Consider the following 25099-nt stretch of genomic DNA (forward strand, 5'->3'; position numbering starts at 1 on the left):
TGAATTGCTTCAATTAAAGCCATAAAAGCCTAGAAGGTCAACTTATATATATCGATATATAGATATGTATAGGTGAATGGTTTTTAATGTGAACAGTATTGTTTTAGTCACAGCAGGTAAAGCAGGAATGCTTCAAAAAAATTTTATCAAAATAAAAAAAAAGTTACATTTACATTCAGTCATTCAAGCTTGAATTGGGATCTCAAAATGAGGCTAGCCCTCATTTTCACTGATGTCAGAGCAGCAAAATCACCCAGAAAAAGGAACTAAGCAACAAAAAATATCAATGACAGACACATTGAAAAGCAGTGTGACTTGGTCATTTTGAAGTGGCCAAAAATAATCATCACATTCAGTTTAAGCGTGCAGTGGAAGATGCAGCAGAGAGAGCAAAAGCAGCAATCAGCTATCACTGCAGATAAATTAGCATGAGAACAGTTTAATAAACAGCTGAGGTACGGTGGCATGAGAACCAGTTCCTATCTCTTCTCACAGACAGAGGTGTCAATCCCAGATCAAATCAGTATTTGACGTTACCACCCTCTACTTTTGAAACACCATTTCCCCTGCAGTTATTTCCCACAGCTCTTAAGTGGACTTGAATTTCATGTCTTTTAGTGTTGTGTCTCTCCACGTGGTCCCAGACTGACTCCATGGATTTGAGACCAGGACTCTGTGTTGGGGGCCTCATCTCCCTGAAGCTTATTCTTTTGAGTGATGTCTGTTTGGGCTCATTGTTATTTCTGTAGAATGAACATAACTGACCCCGTGAACGAAGCTGTTACATTAGTTCATTCAGTCATAAGGTCAATGTGTCGATACAAACTGTCAGCCCGAAAGAAATAAAGAAAGCAGCTCCTTATAAATATGAAACAAAATGTGCAAATAAATTGCCATAAAAAAGATCCTAATTTAAAAGTGCACCTACAAGGGAGACAGTCAGTTAGAGGTGAGAAGAAACATCAGTAAAAATAATTATAATCTGAAATCCTTTATGTTCTATTGAATCATATCGCTATTGCTGTTTTGATATTGTCGTATTTTTATTCTATTTATCTACTTTCTATATATGTTTGGCATTGACTGTGGACAGCCAAAAGAATTTCATTGCACAGGGAAACTATAAGCACTTTGAATCTTTGACTCTTGAATCTTAATCTGTTCCCACCAATAAATCTCGCACAAAGCGTGAAGAGCTGAAATGTCTACTCCTGCGGTGGTTCATTGCTGTGCTGCAGACACGGATGTCACAGGTGAAAACCACAGAATTTGTTTGTAGATGGAAATGAAAGAGAAATGGAGTAAACCACAGACTCTGCAGCTGCATCGCACACTGCTGTACTCAGCCCATGTCCTGGGGCACTCTCGTCATGACCAATCAGAAAGATACAGGAAGCCATGTCTAGCAACAGCCTCCCCCCAAACCAACTAATGTAATCTGCACTTTGTGAGAAATCATCCTCAGACAGATGAAACAAGCAAAGAAAGAGAGGAAAGCAGACCCCCCCCCCCCACAACGTGGAAACTGCTGGACTAAAGAATCTCTTTAAAACGCAGCAAAGGTGGGTTACCGATCCACTGTCTGAATAATGTGATAGACTTAACGCTGGATTAATAAATCAATTGAATTAAGGTTTATTATTCATATTTTAGAAATATGAATTTAAAGTTTAATTTATTTTTGTAGGATTTGCCAGCAAATGCTTGCATTGTTTCATCTATTATCATCATTCTGTAAATTTGACAAGACTTTATGAACGCTTTACACAGCTCTGTTTTTAATACAGTTGTACACACAGTTGTTATTTGTTGCTCATTACGTGCTCACATTGTTGAATGTCGCCATGTGACTGTAAGCAGCAGAAGGAGAATGTTTTAGATGGATGATCACAAGGAGGTAGTCTTGTGCGGTTTACTGAATGAAATCTGCTTTACTTTCTGAGTCCTCATTTGACCAAGGGGTCAAGGAGATAAAATAAGTCTTTCTGTTTCACTGCTAACTAGTCAGGAGAGAGGAAGGAAAAGGTGTGTGTCTGTCTGTGTTTGTGTGTGTTTGTGTGTGTGTGTGTGTGCGTGCGTACCACCAGACAGTTGGCAAAGTGTACATTCCATGGGCGTAGATGTGTTGCAGGAAATCCCACTCCCATTCCCGGAGGATCTAAATAGAAACACACATGAATAAATAAATAAAGAATGAGAAAGAGGGAAACACAGACACAAACAACACAAAGAGACAACAATAGTTTTCTTGTGAAACAAAATAAAAGAAGGTTAAAAAAGAAAGCACAAAATTTATTAGTCGCTTGTCTTGGATTTTGTACATCATTTATGAGAAAAATTGTCGTTTCATCTGCACTGCAGGATGTTTTTGTTATCAACAGAGGGCGCCATTTATTTTCAAAAATACCAGAGACACGTGATGTGAAGCCTTCAGAAATAAAAAAATTGATCAGGTGCTGTTTTGAGGAGCAGCTCAGGGCTACAGGAGGTTGAATTTCTCTCTACGAGATGTTCTGAACTCATCCAACATGCAGCTTCCATTTCACTCCTGGAATCCCAAAGGGCCAACCATTGTTCAATTTTAGGCCTTTTCTCAGAAATGTAATCCTGAAATTATGTCCGTCCAGTACGAGTTAGGCATTTAGCTCCTTTATTGAAATTCCTTTCAAACATCCATTGAAAATATGTCTGAAAAGTTCTGTTGTGCACAAAAGACAATCAGATATAATCAAAAGACTGTTGCAGTGTGCTGTTATCAGCAGAACAATCATGTTTACATTCCCTGAGGAGGTCATAAGAAGCTAAACTGGCTTCCTACATTGTGAACATTCTTAATTTGGCAGCTCAAAGTCCCTGTGAGGCATTTGGAAGAGAGAGAGAGTCAAACAACCCTTAAAAGTGACGTTTCAGTTTAATTTGATTTCATCTTTAAATGCTTTAATACTGGCTTTTGGGGAAGTTTGGATTGGCGCATCATCATGACTCCATCGAGAGCGAAAATTGGTAAGAAGTTATTATGATTATTTTTCTCTGAGATACTCTTCAGAGTACAGGGACTGAAACAGTCTACCTTTGGTGATGGATGAACTAACTTTGGGGCTAAAATGAATATAGACTTTTTGAGGCCATTGCACATCGCAGATATTAAATCAAGATCCCTCCAAGACAGAAGCATTGATATCAGAGAGACAGGTTTAATAATGAAGCACAAAAGAGGAAGCTTCCTACATCATTCCAACTGAAGGAGCTAAAGTAAACCAAAAACATGAAAAGCATGATGGAAAAGCGTCTGTGAACTGACTCAGCCTCTGAGGTCAGGACAGGAAGGTTAGCTCTGCGCTGGAACAATAGAGGGGATTTAAACAAATCTTACATAACATGTCCAGCCTGCGAGACACATTTGACCAAAGACCCAGTTCTGACTTGCAGTTAATCAGCATTAAGTTTAAATGGATGCTTCCTTTGTTTTACAATCTGAAGATTTGTCCATCAGCTCTGCGTTTGACAATTGTTGCTTCTTTGCAGACTGTTAAAGAGACTAATTATCATCCTGTTTGTCAATGTTTCATACAGTTATAACTCAAGCCAACTACTTCATGGAGAACGTGGTCAAATCCATCTGTTCTCCACCGAGACGCTGCACACCAGAACATGGAGAAGTAAGTCATCTGCTGTTATCCTACGGAAGACACGAGGCCCCAGACAGACGCAGAAAACGATGAGGTTATCGTAACTGAGCTTTGTGATAGACCAGCTGGTGCAATACACAGCACTTAGCTTTGAGTTTTTATGGGTCCATAAATCAGTAATGGGAGTGTAACAGCTTTAACACCTGTGCAAAGGTAAACCACCTGTTCTCAGACTGCAACGCGGAGCTGAAACTAAGCAACCCATGAGAGTCATCCTGTGTTGTTCTCCGAGCTGAGCTGCCTTCTGCCCTTGAAACAGTTTATCTGCCCCACCATGTCCTCGCAGACCCTGTTGAGCCAGACAGCTGGACAACCTGATAAGTGTGTGTGCAGAGTTCTGCACCGCAGCTCATGTGGACTGCCCTGAACTCCTGCACAGAACAAACCAGACCCTCCAGGGCCGGGAACAGTTTGCCTCCTTAAATACCCTTGACCCAGTCTGAGGGGCAAGTAGTTTATAAAGTCCTGTGAACCTGCTGTGTGTGTGTGTGTGTGTGTGTGTGTGTGTGTGTGTGTGTGTGTGCGCGTTTTAAAATGGAGCTTTTGCTCACCTTTATTCTCTGCATCAGTGCCGGAGCTGGTTCAAACGACACATCACATTTTACAATTTGCTGACATTTAAAGAAAAAGTACAAAATGTAAAACACACACACACACACACACACACACACGGAGTGCATTGTGTGAAGCTTAATGACTCAGACTCACTTCCTTAGAAAGTAAAAATGCCGGAGGACGCTCGTCTGACTTTTTGTGAATCTTTACACGCACATGACCGCGCACACGCACGCAGTGGCAGCAGAGTGCGCCTGTGCCGGAGCGGGGAGGTGGAGGTGGAGGTGGTGGTGGGAGGGGGGGGGGGGGCTGTCTGAGCTCTCTCACACAGCCCGTCCTCACTGAGCCACATGAGTCCAGCCCGTTTCGCGTCCACACCGAGGACGGCCCCATCAGCCTCGACCTGCCGCTGCGGCGGCGCGTCGTCGTCGTTCCGCGCATGTGGATCATGTGTGGAAGCCGCAGCTGTCGGCGGATCTTCTGACCGGGGGAAAGTTGTCGGCCGGCGAAGATGCATCTGTTCCGGAGTCACAATTATCAAGTGTTCCCGAACCGCTGCCCGGTGGAAACGCCGACCATCCGGGGCATCAGCTGGGTAGGCTGCTTTCATCTGTACGGAGTCCGATCAGGCTGCTGACAGGTGGCAGTCAGAGAGGATGAGGAGGAGGATGATGATGATGATGCTCCGCCATTATTTCTGACCATCAGAAATGGTCTGATTCTCTACTTTACATAGTGACTTTCTTCAACTCCTAATCTAGATGTCACTTTTTTTTTTAATTAAAGAATTTAGTCACTGAGAATATTTTTTTCTTACTGCCCAGCCTTTAAAGTTCCAGTTTCTTCTTTAATCACCACCATCCTCTTTTGTAGGAGGAAATTGTATCTAGTAGATTTTGGGCTGTGTGTTTAAAAAGCCATGTAATGTGGTCGTTATTTATGACAGCATCCCTCCAAAAGCAACTCGTTGCAGGGAGAGTGAATAAACTCTTCTATTGTTGTAGCAGCTCGGGCGGTGGGGACACAGGAAGGTGAACAAAGCACCAAGTTGTTCATTTTGCATTAAACCTGGGTTATAAATAGTGTATTGTGTATTGTTCACCTTCATCTCAGTTTACAGACGCGCCTGTAAAGGAATGCAACAAACGGGAGGTGGTTTTGTTTCCAGGTCACAGGAAGACAGGGCCAAGCAGCTTCTAAATTTATTCCACTTTGAAGCACTTATAGGTCAAAGACAACCCTAAATCTCCTCTGGCTGTTTCCTGAGCCTGATTGTTGTTCCCTGACAAGTATTAACATCATTTTTAGCATTGACAGCGAAAAGCAATTAAGATTTGGATCCAACCTGAGCTTAATAAACTTTTACATGCCACACATTCTTAAGTGTCACAAGAGAAGCTCAACCTACAGCTTGTGTGTATTGAGGTGTCGCCTATGTGATACATACAACAACACGTCTACATTTTGAGAAGGTTAAGAAAGGATTTAGTTATGTCCTAATGTAAAGCAGTGTAATTATTAAAAGAATAAATGCATTGACTTTAAACGGCACACATTGTTTGTACTATACTGGAACAAAAGCACCGTTTTATGACTGTAAACTGCAGCTCAGTCTTGGCTTTAAGTGAAGTTGCAGACAGGGTGCCAGTCTAATCGTCCAATATTGTGTTGTATCAACAGTGAGCCCAATTAAACTGGCTCCCAGGCATTAGCTAATTCCTTCTCCGGGCTCACGCAGCCAGAAACCGCTAACAAGGGCAAAACTGAGCTCATTCTGCTGTCGTCGTAAGGAGATGCCAAGGCACCGTCCCTCCTCTCCTTCCTGCTCTCGCATACCAGCGCTGAGAAGTGGACACAAAGCAGAACCACATACCTCACATTCATATAGGTCCCTAATTGAGTCTTTCTGTCCACAGACCTGGGAGCACACTGGTTTTTCCGCATTTCCCGTCCACTCGGTGGCCACAAACGCCATTTGGATTCCGTCGCTAACAGATAAATATCTGTGGTACACATGGTTTCATGAAGGAACATTCAGCTGAAAAGTGTTTAGCTAGAAAAAACAAAAACTGTGTTTGTAAAAAAAAAAAAAAAAAAAAAAAAAAATCAGCTTTAGTTATATGTGTCTTACCCCCAAGGTAACAAACTCTTGGTGGGAGTTATTGATTTTTCTTTATGGAGTAGGTTAAATCTATCAGGGAACCATCATGTGACGTCGCTGGCTGCACAGCAGGCCAGACAAAGCATGCAACCAAAATTCTGTCTGTAGGACGACTGGAGACAATTTATAGATTCCTATCAGTGATCACAGCTTCCTGATCGATACAGCCTGCCAGTTTCAGTCATGCTGCGTCCTTTCTTCTGCATATTTGACATTCTTTTGCAGCCTATTCACACAATGCAGCGAGGCAGCATGAAGAAGGAGACTCATCCTTTCTTTGTTAATATTTCAACTTTTGCAACTATGAGCCGCCCGATCTGGAGAGATATATTTAATATTGCTTTAAAAGGCTTCACTTACGTTCAATAAAACATACACAGTGGCAGCCACGAGGCGGTCATAAAAACATAAAACCCAAGCAACTAAGAGGAAGTGCTGCTTGGACTGAAGTTACAGACATGGGAATATTGAATATCTTTACATGCCAGCAGGTTTCTAAATGAGAGATTAAGCAGTCGTGATCAAACTGTATCTGTAGCTCAGCACGATTAGCCCTTAAAACAGTTGGGATTTTCAAAAGCCTTTTCATAAGTAAGGAAAGTCTGCAGTTAAAAGCAACCTTTTCACTTGACAAAATGCGTGGCAACAGGCTATGTAATTTTTTTCTGCTGATGTCTACGCACCCTTTCCTCCCACTTCATTACAGGCATTTGACACCCACCCACACCACGTCGGAGACAATGCTAACACAGCACAGGTTGAGATAATGTATTTGTGCTGACCTTCATCTCAATGAAAAGAAAATCACTGCTCTTTTTATCTGGACCATCCAGCTTGGTTAAATCTGTTTATTTGGTGCTACCACGGGAAGATTATCAGTCCGGCTATAGTTCCTGTGGAAAAGCAAGCTATCGCACTTCGTTTTAGGAGACAACCAGATATGCTGAAGCGGCTCGGCCGTGATAACGTCTTTTTCTCTCTGTTTCTTCCAGACTCCGCTGCCAGAGGCCTTGGATTCAAAGGACACGATGAAGCAGGTGTGTTTGTGTGATGTGCTCTGTTTTGGTACATCTACTTCGTACTGCTAAGCCTAATCCAGTGTTCTCACTGGTGTTTTCAAAGTCCTGCTTGAAGAAACACAGTTTCAGAGGTAAAGAATCATCATCAGCTCTTCAGTAAACACAGACCATTATTGGAACCTACAATGGATATTTATATTTTTCTTTGGCCCTCAGTCAGCAGAGGTGATTATTATGCATCATCCTGTGATATCTCATGTCATTCTATTATTCGAGATCTCCAGGGCCATGTCATAATCATGTTTGTGAGCACATTTCAGACTTTTCGACCTCTCAGTCTGTTGCTCCACTAACAAGCTAATAATCCCTGGCTTGCTTTGCCCTTGATGCGAGTCTTTAAGCTTCAATCAGCCAGGATCTCTCCTGTTGGCTTTACAGCAGCACTGACCTCTGCGATCATTTAGACTTGCAGTGCTTGCATCCTCTCAAACTGCTGAACTTGTCCTTTTGTTGTTATAATATCCTGCAGTTACTACTCAAGCGAGTCTTAAAAAACACATTCCAAGTGAGGTGTGCAGTCACAAGGAGTCTAAAGGGCACTCCACACTTCTCAGTTAATTGACCCTCCTGAGCCCTTAATTACCCCAGCCCTGGCCCCTCGCACAGCATTATCTCAGCATGCCAAGGATAGAGCCTTTAAAATGCCAGAGTTGGCCATGGAAAGTTGAATGTAGCTTGCTGCAGACAAAACCATTCGATTGTGAGAGAGGCAGAGAAGGAAAACATATTCCAGCCCTTTAAAGAATCGATGCCTGTGAATTTTATTTTGCCCTGCACAGAGGAAGTAGCATAATCAGGGCTGCAGGACGCAGATGTTGCCAACGTCTTGGTGCTTTGTTTGGTTGCCATGCCAGCGTTGGCTCCAGACCCTAAAAGTTAGTAATGATCATCATACAATCTAAGAGCATTGTACAAGACAGATTGCTTCAAACAAACTCACTTTGATTGTTCCCCAGAGCTCGTGAGAAAAAGTTTTTCCTCTCCAAAATTGCATTAAGTGAAGAGGAACTACTCATAAAAAATATATATATATTTTTTTTCAATCCCATCTACTAAAGTTCAGCTTTCAGGTGCTGAAAGAAGTACGGTGATGTCTCTTTCTTACACAGAAGGGAAAAAGTCAGGCATCTGCAGTGAGCAGAGGGGCATGAAGCTCCTCTCCAAATGGATTCATGTGTAGCTGCTGGTCACTGCGCTAACCCCAACGAGGTCACAGAGGGAGTGAGAGACAGAGATGTCTCGCTCTACCTAACAATACACAAAAACAGGAAGCTTCAAGACGTACTTAAGGAAAATACTACACATTAATATTTGACAGCCTTTCTTGAACCACTTGGTTGCGGCGCTGCTGTCGGATAGTGAGCGTCTGCTTCGCTGGCAAGTATTCAAGCAAACTGCACAGACTGGTGTAGCAGCTGTTCTGTAGGTAAAGAATATTCGGGCGTATAAAATAGAAAATTTAAACGCAAACCAACATCATGTTTATTATATACTTTGAATCAGAGGGTTTTTAAATATAGCCTCTTCACTTTCAACATAAACTCAACTGTAAAATAAACCCTTGCAGCTGCCTGTCAAACCTCACAAATGACCTATGCATCAGTGTCACTTTCTCAGTGTTTATCTTACTGTGTCATTGACTGGCGCACCTTTGGGAAGAGTGTTTGCTCTGTAATTTGACCCAGTTTGAAACAATTACCCTCGGGTTATAGTTCCTAGAGAATATCTGGCCTGCATGCAAACAATAAAAAACACACAAACTTCACCACAGAGAGACGAATTTCTGAAATAAATCACAGTCAGAAATATCAGTATGCTGCATGTTTAAATGATTTCCCAGACAGGGCTGAGCCTCCTCAGTGAAATATGAATTTTGATATTGTTTTTGTAAGGAGGGTTAGGAAAGATTTCTCATCTAGAAAACACGATTTGGGGCTGGCATGGCAAAGACTGTGACTATGGGAGTCCCGGGGGAGAAAGAAGGCTCCTGGGAATACTTGTAACCTCCAGACAACATAACTCTGAGGGCACATTTACTCTTTTGATGGCAGGCCTGGGAACTGGCCCGACGTGGGAATGAAAGTTTACAGTAAGTAGTGCCCAGTATTACCCTCAGTGCTCAGTTAAAGTCGTACAATATCCTCAGCAGGCCTGTGTGAACTGGGATCTAACAGCCATGTGTAATGGCTTGACGGTTCAGGTGAAAGGGCAGAAGTTGTGTTGGTGCCATCAAGCCGTGGGGTCACTATCAAAGGTCAGCAGTCGTTTTATATCGTGACCAAGTTGGTGAAACAAAAAAGTGTCCACTCAGCTCCACACGACAATGAAGAAAATCTCAAGATTACCACCTTGAACAAACAAAAGTGCCTTGGGAAAAATCTGAAGAACAAACAGGCGTCAGACGAGTTACTTGTGAAATCACAAGACTTGGTGCCCGGGAAAAAAGGGGGCGGGGGTGGGGTGGGGTAGTCAATAACTAGGTAAATATGGCTGAGTAAGAGTTTGATCCAGTTTGATTTTCAAACAGAAGCAGAGCAAAAACCATGAAATGGCCTGAAACAGGACAACCACATTACAGTGACAAACAAAGCACATTCTTGTTACGTAAGCTTTCCTTCTGCATCAGTGGCTGGAGGATTTTGTACCCGTCTGCGGTCTTTTTTTGGTTTTAGACCCACATGAACTTTGTGTGTGTGTGTGAGTGTGAGTGAGGGGGGAAAGAGTCGAGAGTTCGAAGGAAATACATTTAAGGTGAAAGTTTGTTGTTTCCTGTCGGTGGGTGAGCTGCAGAGCTGCAGAGGCTGGAAACTCGACGAGGTGTGGGAGAATTTAACAGAACAGTTTTTAAACACATTCTCACCTTGGTGCTACCCACATTAACACACACACACACACACACACACACACACAAACAGACACCACATTATACTCCAACGCCTTAAGAAATCTCCACTTGTGTGGTTGACGTATATGACATCAGACGTGATCTCCATGAGGGGAGGAAATGCAAAGAAACTTCTTCCACATCAATAATCTTTTCACACAAACACACAAACAACTCTCTGCCATCAACACACAAGTCAGCGGTTTGAGTAACAAGATCTGTGTCACACACATACTCCTCCTTTATGCCAGTTACACAAACCTTTGCACTTCTTCACTTAAAGCAACACAACATGATATATTCTTTCCTATATTAGGAAGATAATAAAGAGAGACTGAATACTAAAACTGCTTAATAACCGTGTGGGTTTTGTTTGTTTGTTTGTTTGTCCAGTTTCTTTCAGATCGAGTTGTAAAGGCAGCAAGATCAGTGTACAGCTTCATAATTGCGAGGAGCCCAGGTCTGATCCGGGACAGAAAGTATCACCTCAAAACATACAGGTACCGACGCTGGTGCTGTAATATTCCTGAAGTTTGGTGCAAATTACATGGAAAGTGATGTGCTGCATTTCTCTCACAGACAATGTTGCTCTGGAAAAGAACTCGTTGACTGGCTGATGAAACAGAACGATTGCCTCCAATCACGAAGCCAGGCAGTTGGGATGTGGCAGGTCCTGGTGGATGAAGGAATCCTGGTTCACGGTAAAACTCATGATTTCTGTTGTGTCTTGATGAAAAGTGCAGAAATCCTTTTTCCCCCCTGTGTGTTCTTCATACCACACAGTTTTAACCTACCAGCCTTTGGCCAGTAGCCAAATTACAGAAGACATTAACATCATATTTTGTCAGACGGTTTTCATTTTAAGTTTGTTAGCTTGAGCTGAATGTTTTGATTGTCAGATTCTGTGAATGTGATGAAAATGCTCCTCTACTTTCAGTGAAGTCTAATCTACTTCCACTTTTACTGGCGTCACCGTCGACCAGCAGTATCTGTACTTTGTCCACCACTGCTTGGCGTGGACTGTAATCTAAATATGTACTACTGGCATATTGTGGTATTTTATTAAATTGTAATTATAACGTCTCAGGCAGCACTCAAGAAGAGATGCATGAGCTGCTTGAAATCTGGTGGCTGCGTCTGCCAAGACATTTGTTTTCAAATCATCTTGTGTTCTTACTCAGTCAAGTTACAACTTATGCTCTGTAGACAGAGCGCTGTCTTCCTGAAAGAGGGCTCTCCAATCTGGATAGAACTGCTTCATCATTTGATGAAGGGCGTCAATCAGAATAGATTTGCATTTATTTCCATTCATCTGGTCGGTCCGGAGTCTTTTTGTGAAATGAATGCTTGACTTTAAATTCTACTTCAAGGACCCTTTTGTTGCTGCATAGCTAACATTGGCAGCATTAGAATGAAGAGTTGCCTACAACAAAGTCATGAAGAAACATTGCAGGTTTTGCATTAAATTTCATGCCTTTACTCACTGAAAGAAATGTTAACTCCAGTCTAATCATGTCCGCTTGACTGAAGTCAGCGTGCTAACCAGCTACCTCTGACAGCTCTCAGTCCGCAGTCATACAGTCATAGTGCCGCTCACAGGGCACATTCATAGAGCCCTATAAAATACATTTTTTGGCTTTTCATTTTTGAGAATTCAATTTAACCCAGAGACGGTGTTTAAAGTGATGACCTACAGGCAGTTTATGAAACTGAAAACTTAATGCTTCCACTTTTAAGAAAAAAACAGGACCAGTCTAGTCTAGTCTGGTCTGGTCTCTTTGAGAGTTTCATTACTTGTCACCAATTAACCTAGACATGTTCAGGTGCCCACAGCAGCAATCGAACGCTGACCTTCAGGTTGGGGGGGGGGGTGTGTGTGCTCAAGTCACACGGCAGAAAACTGGTAGCAGCTCTTTAGTTCTCCCCCCCGATTATTGACATCTGTATTGAGGTACATGATAGTCAACCTCTTTGTGTTGACTGAGCACTTGTTTGACTTGTTTGACTTGTTTGCATTAATCTGTTAATGGGGGTGGGGGGGTGTGCATTATTAGTGACCCCCTCAGAGCATTTCCCCAACAGATACATTCCTTTTTATTAAAAAAAAAAAAAAAAAAGCACAAAAAAAATCCCCACAAAACTTGATGTAGGCCAGTTCTGTGTTAGTCCGTCTTTATAATGAATTCCTTCATCGCAGATTTTATAGGGCCCTAAATTAAGGCCTCTTGTCTTTTGAATACAGCATCCAACAAAAGGTCATTATTTACTGTTTGCTTTGTTTTTTGTTTCTTGTCTTCAAGTCATGTGCATCTTTAGGCTTTTTGAATTCACTTTATTAAATGTCTACACTCGGTGCCATGGTGGCAGAAGATGAATGAATGTGATGAATGAATGTCTTCAGCTGTATTTATTCTTCTCCTCTTCTGTGTTTCGCCTCAATAAAGTGAAACATGAGTTGAACTTCCACGACAAGGACGCCCAGTTCTTCCGCTTTCAGGACTCGGACTTCGGCTTGAACCACATCACCAACGAGAGGGACTCGGAGGACGAGCTTCAGGAAGCTCTGTCTCTTCTGTCTCAGCTGGGGCCTGACGCTCTGCTCACCATGATTCTACGCAAATGGTCTGTATGTCCAGCCTCTGTGTAAATCTTACCAATGACACCCGGCTGGGCATTTAGTAAGGCCTTTTCTTATTTACTGCGTGTCATATGTTCCAGAGTGCTACATGTTGCACACAACAACTGTGATGCAACCAGCACAGAGGGGTTTTTGTCATGACAGTGGCGCCTTATTTAGTCAGGGCTTTTTAATCATCCATTCAAAGATGTTTGACGGTCTAACCCTCAACACGTTATCTTAACAATGAACATGCTAAGAGACTTTTGACAGGAATGTCAGTCAGGATAAATATGAGGATTGAATAATAAAATTTATAGTGTTTCCTATACATAAGGTCAAAGGTCAGTCTGACTGTGACATCACCACGCTCTGGCCAATCGTTAAAGCCATAACTCAGGAACAGATCAGGGAGATTGTGCCCATATTTCACATTTGGTCAAATATTGAAACTGCCTCATTTTCTGCTGCTCAGAGGTATCACACAGCCGCTCGTGTCATATACGAGTGGAGACAGCCATGTAAACTGCATCTGGGATACGACTACAGGGTGGTAAATCTCTGTGCTCTCTGCCCCAGCCCCAGTCAGAGGAGTGCTGAGGACCTGGAGGTCATTTATGAGGAGCTGCTCCACGTCAAAGCTGCAGCTCATCTCTCCACCTCGGTCAGTCCCTGCCATTGAATACGCTACATGTACAACAAGTTGCACTTTTCAGAACATTTCTTAGGAGATAACTCAATATCCTCAATTTCAGTTTATACAACACTGTACATTTCTAGCCTTTTTGTTCATTTGTGATAGCGATAGAAGCTGAGTCCTGAACTGCTCAGAATAACCACAGGAGTTTAATATGTTAGAAATAGGAGTTATCACCCCACTTCATTTCCTGCCCTGTTGTTCCTGTAGGTGCGTAAGGAGCTGGCAGCAGTGCTGGTCTTTGAATCACATGCCAAGGCTGGAACAGTGTGTGAGTGCGAGAGCGTTGCTGACGTTTCAGCTCTGTTGGTAGAAAGCTGCACATGGAGAAACCAGAAAAAAAAGCCTTCTTAGCACCCCCTTCTGTTTACAGCCAACAATCATATCACTTACAACACAAGAGTCATTATTTCATATGTCTGTTTTCCCTCTTTATCTCTCACTCTGCCCATCTAATTCTGAATATAAAAGAGCGACCTTAAAGCCTATGATGCAAAGGTCGCTCTGTAAATTGATCCTTATGCTTTTATGATGGTTATTCATGTGGACATAAATGAAAATTTTGATTCAGACTGTCTTTTTCTGGCTGCAGTGTTCAGTCAGGGGGACAAAGGCACCTCGTGGTACATCATCTGGAAAGGCTCTGTAAACGTGATCACACATGGGAAGGTAGAGCCATGCGCCGGTTTGAAGTCACTGCTCATGAAATGCCATGTTGCCGTGATTAATGTAATGCTGCAAGTACTGTTATAATACTTCATAACAGGGGCTGGTGACTTCCCTGCACGAAGGCGAGGACTTTGGGCAGCTAGCTTTGCTGAACGATGCACCCCGTGCCGCCACCATTATCTTGAGAGAGGACAACTGTCATTTCCTCCGTGTTGATAAACAGGACTTCATACGCATCCTCAAGGTGTGTCTGGTTGCATAACGACTACGTGTGCAGCGTGTGGCTTTTTGATAAGAGCATAGGAAAAGGCTTCCATTCATGCCGAGGTGATGTGTGGCTGTATAATAGCCGTGGGTGTGTTTCTCTGAGCCTGCCACAAATTCAGACCAAACAGATACATTTGACTCACAGATGTCTGCGTGCCTTGTTCTTAAAGGATGTGGAGGCAAACACCGTGCGACTGGAGGAGCATGGGAAAACTGTGCTGGTGTTGGAGAAGAGCAGCAACCTGGCCCATCAAGGCGGAGCAGGAAGCAACAGCAAGTAAGAAACTCTGACACAGTCACTTCACAGCCATCATTAAGACACTCTCCATGGGGGTGAGCAGATAATATATCAAACCAATAACCCGAGCGCTGCCACTGGCCATCACAACCCATTCAGGGACAAGGGGGCAGAGCATTTTGTCAAACGTGGTCAAATTGTTATGAAGGGACTGTTATCTGACAGCCAGAAGAGAAGTGGACTTCAACCCTGCCACTTTGACTGACTTATCGGTCTTCAAGTGTTTTAACAAACAAAAGGAAAAGATGCTGACCTCCCCTTAAAGTTGACTTTCCCTCGTTTCTCTCTTGACTTGCATGCCTACGCACGCTCCTCCACCAAAACAACCAGCAAGCAACCAAGATTTACTGTCTGTGCAGCCCAACCACTGTTATGTTTTTTTTTTTTTTTCCCTTTGCCTGGTTTGATGCCGTCAAAGACAAAGAGCCCTCGCTTTTAGTTATAAAGCATTAATGGCCTACGCACGATTTATGGGGTGGTAGGCGAGCGAAGGTATGAAAGCAGGAACAATAAATGTGGGATCTGTGGCAGACGGAGCACCCCTGTCCACTCAGCTGTGATATGCACCCTCTCAATCACAGTAAACACGTAGGTCTGCTGGACAAACTATGCAATGGTTACGTCATGGGTCTTTTTCTGCTTCTGCTTTTTAGAGATGTTTATCACTCAACGTATAACTCTGAGCTCTCCCCCATCCCACAAAGCAAAATAAATAAACTTTACCTGCCCTCAATTCAGTCCCAAACGCTGGCTCGTTGTCATTGCAACTAAAAGTGGTTTCTCTATTGTTATTGTTCCATTTTGTGAGATTTTCAAGTGGACAGTGAGTTGGAAAATGTGTGGATTCACAGCTTTAAAAGGAATTCACGTTAGCAGCATTTGTATAAAAGAAAGTGCTCCTACATTAATGCCTACAACACGGACTGCCATAATGTTATGACCACAAATCAATTCCTCCTCTCTCCCTCCCTTTGTGTCCCGCTCGGCAGGTATACAGTCAGGTCTGGAACACCTGAGAAAATCCTGGAACACCTGCTGGAAACAGTAAAGCTGGACTCTAATGGAAACGATGCCATAGGTTGGAGCCTTTTTCGCTGGTTTAAATGATTCATCGCATTCAGATGTAGTCAGGAGAGCTAACAGTGTGGCTTCGTGATGCTTTGTCTCCCTGCAGAACCTTGTGTGACCGACTTCCTGCTCACCCATAAGGTCTTCATGCCCTCCAGCCAACTGTGTCCTGCGCTGCGGCACCAATATCCTGAGATGGTCAATAATACAGTGATGATGTAGCCGGTGATAAAGTCTGCTGACGCTGCCTCTGCTGCTGCTGCTGTAATGTTCATCCACAGCGCCAGCGGGCCAGTAAACTATATTATCCTGAAACACAGTGTCATGCCTCATTGTGTCAGGCCCCTTGACCTGCATTGCACCTACCAGGCAGAGCTCTCTGAGGGCTCCGACCAGGAGAAGGCTGCCTACATCCTCAACGCCAAGCAGAAGGTAGTGAAGCTGGTCGCCCAGTGGGTGGTGCTGTACGGCCTTCTGCTGAAGGAGGACCCGATTGCTTTGGACTTCTTGGAGGTGAGATTGTAACACATTTCAGCGGAATTTGCCCAAATGAGAATATTTCTGTTTCACGTTAACATTTTTAAAATGTTTGTGTTCCTGTCTGTGTTCCTGTTTGGGCTGAAACAGAGTTTGAAGAAGGAGGTGGCGGGTGATTTTCGTCTGTCCACCCTGATGAAAGAACAATTCAGAGAAAGGAGGAGAACAAAAGTGTAAATTCAAATTTATTTAGTCTTCTTATAAATTATAAAATCTGCCACTATATAACACAGTGTTTTGTTTTGTTTTTTTTTTTCACGTCTTGACAGTTTGGAGAGCGGATATCAGTCACTGAGCAGGGTGAGAATCTCACAGTAACAGAACATCATCAATACATTTTAATGAGGATTCAGTTTCATGTCAATCACTCACTGAATCACTCTGATGCTTTCGACAGATCCAGCAATTCGATTGGTTCACAAACTGCGAGGAGCCAGTGGGGAGGTTAAACCCAATCAGAGCCCAGGACAAAGGTGAGTAATACTCATTTGTTTGTCCTGTGCAGCACACGTGACTCTTCTGATCTGCATCACTGCAGCATGTTACAGTGTGGAGATGTTCAGCATCTATGAGCAACACGTGTGACCGCTGACATCATCCATCAACACGTCAGCCTGCCTTCACATTCCGGTTTCTGCCCCCTCTCGCTGCAGTGCTGTACGAGATCTACAGGCCAGACAGCAAACCTCTCACTCTGATGCTCCCAGTGAACACCTCGGTACAGGATGTGATGTCTGCGATAGTGACACCTGGTGGGGATCACATCCTGGTCAGAATGAACTCCACAGGAGGTGGGACTCAGATATATTTTACGTTTTAGCAGTGGATATGAAACCGAGCTGCATGTTCTGCTCATGAATCTTCTGCTGCCTCACTTCATTAATCCGACAATGAATTCTTGAAATGTTCAACACAAATAGAGAGAGCTCAGTTGAAGCTGGACGCGACGGCAGTCTACACCGCTTTGGGACTCAACGAGAGACTTTTCATCTGCACAAGCAGCCAAATGGAACAACTGGTGAGCAATGAGAGGCATCCATACGCTGTTAAAGCAGCTTTTCTGCCCATAAACAAAGACATCAAATGTACACAGTCATTCTCTCTCTCTCTCTCAGACGCCCATCAAGGAGCAGCAGGGTCCAGAGAGAGGAACGACTGACGTCCTTGAACAGATGGGCTCCAAAGACCTCGCCAACGAACTCACCAATTACGACTGGGAGCTGTTCACTGCCATGCATGAGGTGACTCAACATGGAAGACTAATTTTATTCACCGCTGCATGTAAACGTACTTCCACCAGGACACGTTCAAATGCCTCACAGGGCTCATCATTAATTACAAATGCAGCCAAGAGCTGAAAATGGATTGAATATCTGCGGGACAGAAATGTATCTGAGTCACAGTCAGCCTCCTGCATACTTTTCATGTTTCTGAAACAAATTACAACCACAGGTCACCGGTAAAAACCGGCCCATCTTTTTGTTTTGCGACTGAATGTCTCTTCGACAGGTGGAGCTCATCCACTACATCTTCGGGCGCCATAAATTCCCCGGGTCCATCACGGCCAACCTGGAGAGGTTTGTGCGTCGCTTCAATGAGGTGCAGTACTGGGTGGTGACGGAGCTGTGTCTGTGCGAGGACCTGGTGAAACGGGCCGTCCTGCTGAAGAAGTTCATCAAGATCGCTGCAGTGTAAGAGTTAGCTGCTGAATCCTCCGCTTCGGTCCGAGACTGAAATATCTCAATAGCTCCCGATTAAAAAAAAAAAAAAAAAAAGAAATTTAATTGGATTGCCATGAAATTTGGGACAGATGGGACCAATTCATCTCTCAGATTTTTGTTTTTTAATCTAGTGATATCACAAACTCTTTTTCGTCCCACATCTTAGTTAGCCTACACCGTTTTAGTTCTATGGTGACAAAGGCCAACATTGTACCTGCTAAGCATCCATATTCATCCATATCATAACTCAAAACCATGCTGATGTGAACCTCATAGTGCTGCTAATGACTCGACTTGTGTTTGCTTTTAAAAAAAAAACAAAAAAAAAACAACAACTCCAAAAACCACAAATTCAAGTCTGAGTTTCTTGCATCCTCCTTTTCGCAGCTTAAAGGAGCAGAAGAATCTCAATTCGTTCTTCGCTGTGATGTTTGGTTTGAGCAACAGTGCGGTCCACAGGCTTTACAAGACCTGGGAGGTGAGAAACCCGAAAACCTGAACGCACCAGCTGTCGTCATTTACAGCTTTGGAAATGTACAACAATTTTCTCGTCTGTTACAGAGAATACCCAGCAAGACGAAAAGAATTTACTGTGCTTATGAGCGGTTGATGGTAAGTTTCATTACATTACGTGTGCTCTGTTCATTTTCTATTGTAACCTAACCGGTGTTTGTTTGCTGCCTTTGTTAGGATCCTTCCCGCAACCATCGGGCCTACAGACTGGCTGTAGCCAAGCTCAGTCCTCCTTACATCCCCTTCATGCCTCTGCTGCTCAAAGGTAACGGACGGCACAAATGTCATTTTGCACATCACGGTTTATTTACTGACATGTTCTCTGTTCCCGTCAACACGCAGACATGACGTTCATCCACGAAGGGAATCCAAACTATTTGGAAAAGTTGGTGAATTTTGAGAAGATGGTAAGACGGAGGGCTAATTGCTCAGCTCAGTTACTGTCACTCTTGCCTACTGGACTGACTTGATATGCCTTTTTCTGCCTTTTTCCTCCCACCGTCACAGCAAATGATTGCCAAGACAGTGAAAATCGTACGAGAATGCAGAAGCCAGCCTTATGGTAAGAGATATTTTCAGTCTACATCAAGTAGTAAAAACTGAATGAATGACGGTTTGTGTCTATGGATGACGACCTCTGTTTCTCCTCTGCAGTGCCTTCGTCTCCACAGAGAGGTCTGGCTGATCGGATGTTTCTGGAAGGGCCCGCCACCCGCATATCAACATGTAAGCTGCATCCACCACATCAGCAGCCGTCACATGTCCTTGTTCCACTTGTCAAACACCATTTATCCCTCTCATCCAGACTCGGACCACGCACACCCTCTACGGAGTCCCAGCAACATCCGACACTACATCCAGAACCTGAAGGTGATCGACGGCCAGCGCAAGCTAACGCAGCTGTCAAGGACATTAGAAAGCTAGGACACCAGGCTGCATGACTGCAGCACGAACCACAGATCTGGTTCAACAAAGAAACGAGATAGACCTCTGGAGGTGTTGAGTGCCACGGAAATTTACGGAGCTCGGACATTCACATGGAGAGGCTTTCTGCATGATCTCTAATGCCGAGAAGAGAATCTAATTCTTCACCCATGTGGGACGATTGTTCTTTATCCAAAAGCTTTACGCCACACTGGAAACTGATCCCTTTACAAAGGCAACGCTAGAACATGTAAAGTTTGGCAAAGCATGCCGGGCTCTGGTCTTTTTTTTTTTTTTTTTTAACTGCTGTCTGTGGGAGGACCAGACTGATGGTGGATAAAAGGGCCATAAGAACACAATGTACAGATTTAAGCCGTCACTATCACTTTAGGTCAGTTTTTCATGGACAACAGACGTGCATATAATTTCATACAAGCTTTTTTTCTAAATAAATTATTTTCTCATTCATGTACATTTGTGCGTTGTGATCTCTCTTTACATAAGAATGAAATCAGTGAAACAGTATTCACACAGGGGCAACTGTCAGATGGGGCGATGCAAAAAAAAAAAAAAAAAAAAGAAAGAACCTACAAAAATGTAAATTTTAAATCAATTAGAAGCAGCAACTGCTGACTTGATTACCAATATGTAGATGAGACAAAAAGGATATTTGATAAATTTCCGAGTTTGTCTGATGCACCAAAACAAATGACACAGACTAAATACACAAAAGTTGAAATGCCTCCACAAACAATGGCCAGTCTTAACACAGACAGGTAATTTAAAACAAAACTGGGACCAGTGTGGATTTTGGCTTCTGTCAACATGTGCACCCAAATTTCCAAAAGTCATTTTCAGCGCTGCACATACCCAAAGCGTTAGACTGGTGTGGATGATCCGAGGTCCAGGTCTGTAGGTCTGATGTCCATCCAGAACAGCTCCAGCAGCATGTCTGATCCCACAGTCACATTTTGTCCCATTGTTAGACACCATTTTGTTAATTAGAAGGTCTTTTTATTCCTAACTACTACTAACTAAGATTTTTTTGGTCAATTGCTTTTTTCCCCTACCAAATTCAAATTTTCATAAAGTAAAATAAGACACTGAGGAGTCAAAACTGTTTGCCTTTCTGTCTCCAGGTGTTTCCAATTCACCCCCAGCTCCCTTCATTTCAAACTTTTAAAACCTTCAACTTCCTTTTTCCACAGCTCCCCCCACTGGCTGGAGGAGCTGAGCACCACTCAGTACATGGCTCCCACACCTGAAACAGTAATTTGGCACAGTGCAAATGAAATAGGATTGAATGAAAGCACAGTCATTTGTAAAAAGAGAAATATTTTATTTGAAATACAAACGGTAACAGGTAAAAACTGACCTCCAGAGACCCCTCCTCTTCACCCCCCAAACCCCCGACAAAGAAGTTCTCCCCAATATGGGGTGAGAAAAAAAAAAATTCACAAATCCGTTCATCATCATTTGAATTCAACACTCTCCTCATCTTAAATATGTACAACCTCTTTTTTGAAAAGTCCTGGAGAGTGAAAATGGGCTAAGACGTCAAAAAAAAAAAAAGGAAGAAAGAAAGGAAAAATAAACTAAAACCCAGTGCTGTCCACGGAGGAAGTTGTAAAATGATCCGCTGTCAGAGTAAAAAATGGGCCAGCACAGAATTTTCATGTGTCTGACAACGTTCAGGGATTTAAATCAATCATCAAACGGGGATTTTGCGGTACATTTTACAAATAGTAAATCACTTTCCAATAACAGGGGCCACATGAAAAAAGTGTGATGAGGCAAACAAATGTAAAACATATGGTTACTCTGACGGTGGTGTTTGGACGGAGCACATGAATTATCACACTGTCAACATGCTCAAGTACAACTCATGTGGTGGTGTTTCTGTGTCAGTTTGTGGTATGTAAAAAAATAAAACAAGAAAAATCAGCAAGCGGTGCGTACATCTCAAGTCCAAAAAAAACAAAAAACAAAAAACAATTCACACTTGCAAGTTTGTTGATGCTTAGTGAGAAAGCAAGTGAAAGTGAAAAGCCAGAACAAAGTGTTTAATCTATGTGCTTTATCACATACTCTGATACACAAAGTCCTGTTCTCAAATAAAACATTAAACCAAAGAAAGCACTGTAATATAGCTCAAAAAAAAAAAAAAAAGGGTGAATATAAATATTGCACTTCCAAACAACATCGAGCTCCCTGTGCTGAGCTGTTTTCCCTTTGTTAGAGGTACAAGACATCCTGCAGGATGCCAACATCTGGACGGTAGCCTAACGCGAGTCTTTGGTTTGAATTTCCACTGAGGTTCCAGGTATGTCTGAGCTAAAGAAGTCACTCAGAATACTACCTGTGTTTAACCTCAAGGATCTGAGGCTACAGAGGTGATGAGGGATAAACAGGACTGAGCAGTGGGAAAGCTAATAACCAATTCATCCACAAAACAAACATTCATAAATACGCCATTCACACAAATGCATGTATTCGTGAGGTCACTGCACGTATACATGCAAGCACACACAGCCCCTGACGCTAACCCACAGACATGAAGTATTTACATTTAAGGCACTATAAACTATGTACAAGACAAACACAAGAAACCAACAAAAAAGCAATTACATGTTGTCCCTGTAGCCTTTTGGTAATGGGATGACTTGTGCCGTGTCTAATTACTAAACATGGACAAGACAATCAAAAATACAGTATCTTACAGTAACACACACACACTGTAAGCCGAAAATGGGTCCTTCACACTCACAAGGACTGCGAAGGACTCAGCTGATTGTCACATCTTTGGCTCAAGATGCCATTAACTCTGCTGTTTGCTTGCCGATGGGCTCCGAGCCCAAACAGCAAAATGTTCTGTTTTGTTGTTGTTGTTGTTGTTGTTGTTGCTGCTGTTGTTGCCAGATGCACCACACCGGTCTGTGATGGTTCCAGTCCCATCCCAGTTGACTAAACAGTGGCGACGCTGCCGGGCGTTGGTAACCGAACGAGAACAAACAGGGTCTAAACGAACTGATCAGTAGGAGTCAAAAATCAGAACTCAAAGGAAGGTCAATCAGTCAGTCTTCGGTGTCTTTGGAAATATATCAGTAGATTTTCCTTTGAGTGCAAAAAAAAAACAAACAAAAAAAAAAAACAACTCAACCCAGCGCTGTCCACTATCCTGAGGCAGAGAGGGATCATTTTCATGAACAGTTCAGAAACGTCCATCCGGGCATTTTTAATACCCGCTCATCCTGGTCAGGGTCGCAGGGTGCTGGAGTCCATTCCCAGCATGCAATTGGCAAGAATAAGGGGAATACCTCAAACAGATCAGGACTTACATATACACACATATATAAAAGGATTCGTTTTCCTTTTTATACTGAATTATCGGACAATATTGCTTTTGCTATAGGCTGGTTGATGTTTTAGTGATAAAAACGTGTTCTGGAGACGTCACAGGAAAAAAAAAAACCTTCAGGCCTCAGCAGGCAGTGTAGTTCACAGCTCCTGGCTGCCACAAGCTACATGTGGCCATATGTTATCCGAGGCAATGAACACATCGTATCAGATCATTAGCACCAATATTAAGGCAGTTAAAATGGGTATTATTGAACTCTCCACCATAAGAATCCACAAAAAGAGACAAGTTCTATCAGGTATCAAATCCCAACCTGCCAGCAAACATAAATAAAAAATAACATTCATCTGGATTGAAGCTCTTTGGATTTTTTTTTTTCTTTTTCTTTTCTTATCTAGTGCAGCACAGTGGAGTTCCAGTGGTTGGTCACTCTTTCGCCTAACTCTTTAACGGCTCTCTGATCCACTCTACGCGTTTCTGTCGTGTTTCTCTGTGGTTCCGGTAACCTCCGGGGAGGTCATCTATGCCTCAGAGGCAGCCTGCGGTTTTAGCTGTGCTTTCTCCATGGCAGTGCCGTAAGGTACAGATCGCTTGAAGAAGTCAAACTGCAGAGGGGGAGGAAAAAAGAAAAAGTATTTCTTTAGAAAACCTATAGATTAAATATGGACACAGTCCTGAACTATTTCATTGTTGTTGCACGGCAGCACTGACCTTGTATAGAACGTAAATGAGTAAAGCCAGAAGGAGTGTACCAGCTAAAATGGCCAAGATGATGATCCAAAGGGGAACCGTGTTCTCAATGTCTGGCTTGTTCCAAACCACTGGCGTCACCACCTGAGGGCGAGAGCACAGTCTGATTGATTCATCGATTGATTAACGTTAAGGGAAAAATCAGTCTCTGGCCTCTGCCGGAAAGTAAAATAGAATCAGTGCCGCTACAGCCTTTTTGTCCCATGGTACTGTTTTCATCTCAGCTCTTCAAAAACATTGGGAAGAATGAAAGAACAAATCTGTGATTAAAGACCTTGAATACCTTTTTGTGTCCACTGGGTGCATGTTTGGGTAGGATGGCGTAGGGCATCTTCTCCACACTGTACCTCGCCAGGCACTCCAGCACGTACTGCTTATAGGCCCTCTGTGAGGAACAAACACCTTCAGTTAAGACAGATTTAAAAGGATGTACAGCAACTGCAGCTGCCTTGTTGTACAGCAGATGGCGAAAGAGTCCGCTTGCTTCTCCCCAAAGAAGATTCTCTCGGCGCTCCTATCCCATGAGCAGCTGCGACGACCCGATAATGAATTTTCAATACATTCACACATATGCCTTGTGTTGGAGCATGCAGGGGGTGGTAAATAACGTGTGTGTCTGTAACTCTGACACGGCAGGAAGACACTGATGTAAACTGGTAACAGTACAGTCTGCAAAGCCAGTCTGGAGCAATCTGCATGCTCAGTTAGCAACTGTTGTCCCATTTGTTAGAGGCAAACACTGGCAGGCTTTAGGAACCGATCCAGAACTGACGTGGACGGCTAGTCAACATAAACCAATATGTGGCTTTTTACTTCCTGCCAAAGATAAATAATAAAAAAATACCCAGACACCCGAGTCAGAACATTCATCAACGGCACACAGCCTTCCCTCTGCCGCTCCAGAGGGAACACATGTTCGTGAACGATGCATGTCTAGTGAATTTGTAATGCGAGGATCATGTCCAACAAACCTCGGTGAAGGTCTCAGCCCAGACAGAGGATCGCACTTTGAGGATAGCAGTAGTCCCCCTCTCCAGGAGACCCACTTTGCACTGCAGTGACCAGCACTCTACATTGGAGCAGGACTGCGGAAAGAAGGAGAGCAGCGTTAAAGTTAGTCATTGTTGTGCATGGAATCTTACAACACATATTACTCCCATAAAAAACTTAATTGGCGGAGTCACCAAGACTTTGTGCAGGTGAAAGTCATACAGGAGAAAGCGAAAACTGGAACCGCTGATATGGGAAGGACAAATAAAAGGCCTGTTAACACCGCAGGTTGAATAAATATAACAAAGAGTCCAATGTTATG

The 25099-nt window shown here is 43.1% G+C and overlaps 2 protein-coding genes across 5 annotated transcripts in view; one reads left to right on the top strand and one right to left on the bottom strand.

The window, feature by feature from the left end:
- Positions 1-1444: 1444 nt before the first annotated feature.
- On the top strand, positions 1445-20151 carry rapgef3 (Rap guanine nucleotide exchange factor (GEF) 3). Of its 4 annotated transcripts, none has more exons than XM_029505969.1 (28): positions 1445-1562; positions 3574-3659; positions 7398-7442; positions 10762-10868; positions 10948-11069; positions 12813-12990; positions 13565-13649; positions 13893-13953; positions 14275-14351; positions 14449-14595; positions 14789-14895; positions 15906-15994; positions 16091-16169; positions 16347-16497; positions 16612-16694; positions 16791-16821; positions 16919-16994; positions 17175-17312; positions 17442-17539; positions 17637-17762; positions 18031-18212; positions 18630-18720; positions 18804-18854; positions 18933-19020; positions 19098-19162; positions 19263-19317; positions 19410-19481; positions 19561-20151. In XM_029505969.1, the coding sequence occupies exons 2-28, from the start codon at positions 3597-3599 to the stop codon at positions 19677-19679; spliced, it is 2586 nt and encodes an 861-aa protein (XP_029361829.1). In that variant the 5' UTR covers positions 1445-1562; positions 3574-3596; the 3' UTR covers positions 19680-20151. The 4 variants fall into 4 exon arrangements, with proteins under 4 accessions (XP_029361829.1, XP_029361827.1, XP_029361828.1 ...); XM_029505967.1 differs by lacking the exon at positions 1445-1562 and adding an exon at positions 2846-3003; XM_029505968.1 differs by lacking the exons at positions 1445-1562; positions 3574-3659 and adding an exon at positions 4585-4839.
- Positions 20152-21007: 856 nt separating this feature from the next.
- itga5 (integrin, alpha 5 (fibronectin receptor, alpha polypeptide)) overlaps positions 21008-25099 on the bottom strand; it is a 32441-nt gene continuing 28349 nt past the window's right edge. The window contains exons 27-30 of the mRNA XM_029506660.1: positions 24759-24872; positions 24071-24172; positions 23749-23871; positions 21008-23642 (exon numbers count right to left, since the gene is read on the bottom strand). Of these exons, the coding sequence (XP_029362520.1) occupies positions 23559-23642; positions 23749-23871; positions 24071-24172; positions 24759-24872 (423 nt within the window). The 3' untranslated portion in view covers positions 21008-23558. The remainder of the gene's footprint in view (positions 23643-23748; positions 23872-24070; positions 24173-24758; positions 24873-25099) is intronic.

Source organism: Echeneis naucrates, chromosome 7 (genome assembly GCF_900963305.1).
Source record: "Echeneis naucrates chromosome 7, fEcheNa1.1, whole genome shotgun sequence".
NCBI lineage: Eukaryota > Metazoa > Chordata > Actinopteri > Carangiformes > Echeneidae > Echeneis > Echeneis naucrates.

Bases quoted from the DNA above. Each gene is read 5' to 3' on its own strand.
- rapgef3 (XM_029505967.1), top strand. From the start codon at position 2,979: ATGACTCCATCGAGAGCGAAAATTG. The intron at 14,596-14,788 runs GTGTGTCTGGTT...TTGTTCTTAAAG, and splicing joins ACTTCATACGCATCCTCAAG to GATGTGGAGGCAAACACCGT. The intron at 18,721-18,803 runs GTGAGAAACCCG...CGTCTGTTACAG, and splicing joins GGCTTTACAAGACCTGGGAG to AGAATACCCAGCAAGACGAA.